The sequence below is a fragment of the Danio aesculapii genome, chromosome 2, assembly GCF_903798145.1.
Source record: "Danio aesculapii chromosome 2, fDanAes4.1, whole genome shotgun sequence".
In the NCBI taxonomy this organism is placed as follows: domain Eukaryota; kingdom Metazoa; phylum Chordata; class Actinopteri; order Cypriniformes; family Danionidae; genus Danio; species Danio aesculapii.
This window is the reverse complement of record NC_079436.1, coordinates 4,302,022-4,309,521: the sequence shown is the minus strand read 5'-3', so window position 1 is coordinate 4,309,521 and position 7,500 is coordinate 4,302,022. Positions and strand designations below refer to the sequence as shown.

At 39.6% G+C, this 7,500-nt stretch overlaps 1 protein-coding gene across 3 annotated transcripts in view; it reads right to left on the bottom strand.

The window, feature by feature from the left end:
• The window catches only part of mib1 (MIB E3 ubiquitin protein ligase 1), a 106,725-nt gene that overhangs the window by 95,476 nt on the left and 3,749 nt on the right, over positions 1–7,500 (bottom strand). For all 3 annotated transcript variants that reach the window (XM_056471180.1, XM_056471188.1, XM_056471195.1), the window contains exon 3: positions 1,195–1,324. In XM_056471180.1, coding sequence (XP_056327155.1) covers positions 1,195–1,324 — 130 coding nt within the window. The remainder of the gene's footprint in view (positions 1–1,194; positions 1,325–7,500) is intronic.

Genomic DNA, 7,500 nt, shown 5'->3' with positions numbered 1-7,500 from the left:
GTGCAGAGGGTATGTGTGAGCCCAATGCAGGAGTGCATAAAAGCAGTGCAGATAAACACAAGCATTTTGCTCTATTGTTAACCACGACACACAATCAGTTTTAATCCACACAGTGGCATAAGAAGAAATATTTTGAAAACCGCACGCGAGGAACAGCTGACGGTGGCCATAACAATGACAAACGGCAGAGGATTGAGAGCTAACAAACGCATTTAAATCCGTAAACAAATCAGCACGCGTCACGTTTTCAACATGGTTTTAGATGCGATATGAACGTGAACAGTTAACCAGCTACATTACAATTAAATACACATTTTGCAAGCTAGAGAACACAATTTTAATTGCACTTACTTACACTTGTGAAATGGAGGAAGAAACTGATCCATAAACTGTGTACCGATAAAGTTCCTGTCAAGCTCTGACAAAGTCCCATACATCAGAAGTCTTTTTCTAATCCTTCCTTCAACAAACGGCTTCAGAATCCCCCGTTGCAGTGTAGATTATTGCATTAATCTCCAGAACATTCACTTATTGATGTTCACTCATCTTCAGTCATGATCAGTCCCACACCTGCGCTCAGCTAGTGTTTGAAGGGAAAGGCACGTTCACGTTTTACCGGATCCGGCACAGAACATATTTGGTTTTGTTTTGGGTCAACGTCAATATAACTAGGCAAAAGATCCGGACGAACGACAAATCATTTAAACGTCTCAGAGTCGACTCTTATTTATAAGATCAATATTTTTAAGCAAATATTAACCTCAGCTGGATGCTTTTATTCACTTAGAGCTGTACTGCACACTGCATGGAAGGTCATTTTCAAAAATCCATAATAGGGGCTCTTTAAGTATTTATTTATTCTTTTAATTTTATATATATATATATATATATATATATATATATATATATATATATATATATAGTGGTGTGTTTTATTTTAGAACTTATTTTAAATGCTATTTCTGTTTAAATAATGTTGCTGTGGGAAAGTACATTCTAAAATATTATACAAGTTAGCACTCTGTAGTGTTTTCCGGATTTTTGTAATATAATTAAAATGAATAAAGACTAAGTTGAACAAAGTGAGCACGCAAGAGCACAATAGACTGCATGTACTTGATACGAGGAATGTTTTTCATGTAATAAAACATGAGCACAGAAAGGTGAGCGTAGTCAGACGTGTCGAGGCATTACCTTCCCTCTTCTTCCATTCCCGCCATCCTGATCCTCCCACTGCCAATCCACCCCTCGCACCACTCGTCCTCCTGCAAAGATGCCGCGGGCTGTGATCTTCTTCGACTTGCGACGAGACTCCAGAAGAACTCTGAGCAAACACATGCATGTAGCAAAATAAGAAAATATGGAGCGTACAGAACTCATGCTCTGAAACATTAAAGCATATTTGATAAAGCATTGTTTCCCAACAATGTTCCCGGAGGCACACCAACAGCACATATTTTGGATGTCTCACTTATCTGAACCATTCATTTTAGTCTGTTCTAATGTTGTGATGAGTTGATTCAGGTGTGTTTGAATAGGAAGAGGTTGAAAAGGTGTCCAATAGTGTGTACAATGTAAGGCTGATTTATATTCAACACGTTCGCTTTGGGTATGTGCGACATTATTTCAGCCGGCGGATCACACAATTTTCTCGAGACTTGAGCGAACTGTTTCACAATTTGACAAAGTGAATATGAATCACTTTGAGGAGATTTTATTTAAAACGGGTACAACTGTAAACAGACATCTTTATGATCCGTCCATGCATGATCATAGGGAGAACCAGATGGCCAATAACTATTGGCTAAAAATTGCAACAACCGCAGGAAAGGAGGAAAGTTTTTTTACAAAAGTTTAGAAAAACGTAAGGGATAACTTTGGTGAAACCAAGCGGCAACCTCCCGTTCTTCCTCGGCAGCAAGTAAGTAAGCCAATACGGAAGTAACTAAAACTGCAATTCATCGACTCGCCTTAAGGGGCTGGCTCCAGGAAGTCCAAGTGATTTCTGACTGCAATGGGAAATTGGCCATTTTTACAGCTGAAAAACACGTTTACAGCCTGGTACAAAAGCTGGCTTTGGTGCATACAGCTATGATTACCCTTCATGATAACTGTGGGGGGGGGGGGGGGGGGGGTGAATTTTTTTATAACTCATCCATGTCATTTTATTAAGTTATATTAAGTCTGCATAATTAAGGGCGTGGCCACTTGAGTGACAGCTAGGTCTCGCTGCTCGCTGTCTCGTCACCTCCGCTGAATCCGGCTAATTAGCCAGTGAGCTTGGCATATTCATTGTATTTATGTTTTGGTTAATGTTTCTTTACACAGTCAATTGCCTTTTGGGATTATTTCCTGCAATTATCAGATATGGCATGCTGTGTGAACTTAATTGTGCTCACAAACCCTTCAAGTTGCCTCAGTTTTCCAGGTGAATGAATATATATTCTTATATACCATCTCTATAAATATATTGTTTTATTTAAGATCATTTATATTTTTCTTTAGAGCTGTAAAGCACTCCAGAATCTGACAGATTGATAAACTATAGGCTCTAGAACAGTCATCTGAAGCGTTGTCATACAGTGTTAAGCCTGGATTTCATCAATAGCCTTGCATTTACTAACACAGACTATATCTGAAGTGTTGGGAAGTAATTCGCGTTTTCCTCCTGTTGAAAAACACCATAAGAACAATGTTTGGTGGGTTAAAATGTAACAACTATGTTTTTAAAAGTCTAAACACTTTATTGATATAGTGTACAAACAAGCACAAGTGGTCAGAACACAAACGAGTCGCAGGTATTATTAAGCGTTCACCCAAAGTAAAGTCTGTTTAAGCCAGGTCCATGCAAAATGCCAGCACTCCCAGCAGGTGTCTGTAGTTCCGCTCACTCTCCGCCTCTTTGCCCTTGTTTGGTATCCCACCGTGGGTGCGATGACATGCGAACAAAATGGTGACGGTTGGCCGCGCCTACTTGTAGCTTCATTTGCAGTGTTCAGAAACCTATGGGTGACGTTACGAATACTACGTCCATATCTTTTACAGTCTATAAGTAAAACTAAACAGAGAGGTCATAACAAAAGTGGAGACCCATGTGGTTTTAATAAACAATTACAGAATAAGTTCACCATTTATAGGTTTTACACTGAAGTATAGACTACTTGACAAAAGTCTTGTCGTCGATCCCAGGTGAAAAAGCAACCAAAAATAACTTGACCTCTAGTTGATTGTTTGGAAGAATCATCAGTTCAACTTCATATTTATCATCACAAATACTGCAGAAGACCAACTGGAACCCGCATGGGTCCAAGATTCTCACAGAAATCAGTCAAGTTTGGTGAAGGAAAAATCATGGTTTGGGGTTATATACAGTATGGGGCCGTGCGAGAGATCTGCAGAGTGGATGGCAACATCAACAGCCTGAGGTATCAAGACGTTTGCTCCTTCTCATACTTCAGCCTCCACATCAAAGTTCTTGAAAGCAAAAAAGGTCAAGGTGCTTCAGGATTGGCCAGCCCCGTCACCAGAAATGAACATTATTGAGCATGTCTGGGGTAAGATGGAGGAAGCATTGAAGATGAATCTAAAGGATCTTGATGAACTCTGAGAGTCCTGCTAGAACTCTTTCTTTGCCATTCCAGACGACTTTATTAATAAGTGATTTGAGTCATGCAGAGATGTATGGATCATCTCTGAACAATTGAACAATGAGGTGCCCGTCAACACTGTTCTAGTGGTTTTTCTATATTTTAAAAGACAAATTCGTACTTATTTTGCCTTTAAATACCAAAAAAACACTAGAGAGAATTAACTGGCTGTGTTAAGATCACATGTATCTTAAAGCAGCTGGAAACCACAGCATTAGACAGCAGCTGCCAGAGGAAACACCCAGTTTAAAAAAGGCCACCGTCTTTGTGTGCTGCACTTCACTCTTCAATCTGACTGGGGAAATAGAGTCAGACTTTGAAAGGAGACCAGCTGTTGAACTGACCTATTGTTTGCTTGAGCTCATGTTTAGAGCAGTAACGGATGGCTGCCATGCAAGAGAGACGTCTAAACAACTGCTAGACTTCATAATAGCCTTGCCATATGGAGACGTTACTCAAGCCATTAAAAAGAAATGGACAGCAGCTACACAACTAAAACGGCAGCTCCATTTACTATATTATTACATGTAAAAAGAATGTTTATCAAGCTGCATAAAATAAGGTGACAAACCTACATTATGACCCAAGACTTGCTGATATTCTGAAAAGCAGAAGTGATCTTATTCGTGTTTATTTCTATAGCGCTTTTGCAATGTAGATCGTGTCAAAGCAGCATAACATAAAAGTTGTAGTAAATTGAAATTGTCAGTGCAGGTTTCAGAGTTGAAGTTCAGTTCAGTGTGGTTTAATTTTCACTGATGAAAGTCCAAGCGCTGAAGAGCAAATCCATCGATGCGCAGCTCCACGTAACCCAAACCAAACAAGCCAGTGGCGAGGAACACACTTCACCGATTGACGAAAGTGAAGGAAAAAACCTTGTGAGAAACCAGGCTCAATTGGGCATGACCGTTTCTCCTCTGGCCGGTAATAATCGTTAATTATGATTAATTAATTCACCATAGTGACCAGTTTTTAGGGATAGGATCTGGACAGGATAGGATAATGACCAAAAAATGCATAGCAGTAAATCGACTCACCCATATTAGTAGAAACTTATAATACTGAAAAACTGAAATTGAAACTGCAATGCATGTAATGTCAAACTTGTTGTTTCTTAGCATTCTTCTATGTTTCTTTGCTACTCTAATGTCAAATCTTAAAGTTCATTAGGAGTTTGAACACAAATGATGAATAACAACAAGGATTATTAGTGTAGAAATCTGATTGATTGTTAATCATTTAGTCGTTAAAGCAAAACCATTAGATAAATCTAGCTAAAAAGAACAGTTAAAAACACCAAGCTAGAAAAATAATGTATAAAACGCAAGATCCCAGTATATTTGGACAAAAAAAAAGGAAAAAAGGGTTAGTTCACGCAGAAATTAATACATCAAAAACATTATTCACTACCCAAATGTCGAGCCTTTTCATCTGCAGAACACAATTATAAGATATAATATGTTAAATATAAATGACAAAAAAAACTATTACATCTCATGCAAGGTGTTTCTAATGCAGCTTCTATGGGGGCAGGACAGTAAATTCGACGTTGTTTTCTCTTCTGTCTGCCGTTAACAGTCTCACACGATTTTATTCCTTATATTGAAAGTCATGAAAATCCTATAGCGGAGTTTTCCTTTTAATCTTCGAGAAAACGGGAATACAAAAATGTATTTGTGGTGTTCTCCCATTCACTGCACTCTAAAGGCTGATTTATACTTCTGTGTCAAGAGCATACGTATGGTCAGGCGCAGCCTTTGTGCAGTCGCATAGCCCTCGCCGTTACTGACACCGACACTGAAGCGCACCTCTCAAAAAATTTAACTACACATCGCAACGACGCATAGCGCAAGCTCTGTGATTGTTTAGCTTTGCAAGCTGTGACGAGTGTAGGTGGTGCTGAGAGCCCTATGAAGCGACTGTTTACAAGTGTCCACCAGATGTTTTGCGTTTACCTTATGATCAAAATTGTTTCACGTCAGCCGTTTTCCGCCTCTGAATGAGCGAGTTTTGTTTTTTCTAAATGCTACCTTAAAGTAGAAGTAGCTCTTCTACTTTAAGGTAGCGTTCAGAAAAAACAACACCTGCGAAGAAACTCTACACAGAGGAACATAAAAACCTACTGCCATCTAGCGTTTGGGAAGTGTTATTGCAGAGCAACACAAACGGCATGCAGAAGTATACATGCACGACTACGCGCAAGGCAGGCACCGTGGGTCAGACCGATCATTCGATGCAGAAGTGTAAGCCTTAAGGGTGTACTTATACTAGGATATCCAAACCGTTTGGCACATTTGACCCCCATTTTCCAGTTCGTTTAACAATTGTGTTCCAAATCGGGCCCAGGTATGGTTCAATCGGCTGGCCCTGGCCCGGTTGGAAGAGGTGTGCGTTGGTGTCAGTTGGGTATCACTGCATATAATCGACTTCATACAAAACAATATAAATAAAGCAATCTCCATTGTACAGAGTGAGAGCACTTCTCTACTGTTAAACTGAACAGTCGCATCATCGATGATTCAAGCGTGCAAGCGTAAAAATGCAATGTGAGTGCGGGCCGAGGGGGAGGAGGGACAATTTCACCTGGGCAGGCAAGACAAACGGGCCTAGTGTGAGTACGCCTAAATTTACAGATAGGAAAAAATAAATAAATTACATCATGTGTGAGGTGTTTCTAATGCAGCCTCTATGGGACAGTAAATCAAACGTTGTTTTCCCTTGTCTGCCGTTATCAGTCTCACACTATTTTCTCCCTTATTTCTAAAGTCATGAAAACCCCATGAAGTGTATATGTAGAATATACCCTGTTTTTCTCTATGGCAGGGCTATTCAATTAGTTTGTCATGGGGGCCAGTTCATGAAAAGCATACCAATTGAGGGGCCGGAGAGATATGACTTGCAATATGAGTGATGACACAACAGCATATAAGAGCCCATATGTTGTATTTTTGCTCCTTAAGACACCCATGTTGTATTTTTCTACATTAAAATGTTAATATATTGTGTTTTGAAACTACATAATATATCAGTGCATTGCAAAATAGGCTTTTTTTTTTTTTTACAAACATTCAAATGTTGTATTTCAAAACACAACAAAAGCAGTGCAATGCTGAAGTAGGCTTCTTCTACATTCAGATATATTGTGGTTACGATTATAGTCTGAAGAATAATCATGGTTTTACGGTTATCACGTCTAATGTAAATTTGAGCTTTATATTAGCTAAGTATTTAAATGAACGGTTGTTATCATCTGCGTTCATACATACATTATCATTTTAATCATTTGTAATAAGTCGTCTAACATATCTTTTGTTTACATTGCACTGAAAGCCACGCACAACTCTCACCGCTACATTGTGAGATGTTTTCTACTCGGTGCGTTTGAAAGTCACGAGCGCATCGCTCTGCTTGCGCACGCATATTGACATATAATCTTACATTGAAAATAACGAACTTGCTCGCGGAATAAGCTCGGAACTTTAACGCACAGGTGGCATAACTTTGTTTAGTCACAGCAGTTTCGTTCCGTGCAACAGAAACGAAGCGCTGAGAAGCCTTTAAGCTAAAGTATCTAAATGTTTTCGGCTGCTCACATCACTCGCTTAATGTCAGGTGGCTCACGCACTTCGCAGCCTTCAACTGCAGCTCGTACTGTATTGAACAGACGCACGTCCCTTCATAACTACAGCAGTCGTTTTTCGACTGAACTAAATTTATTTTTGATGTTCTGGTCATGCTTTTTTGGAGGGCCGGAACAATTTGCCTCGCGGGGCGGCAATTGAGTAGCCCTGCTCTGTGGTTTCACTGCACGTGGAGAGCGTCACATCACCTTCCCGCATTCGTCACAAATTAC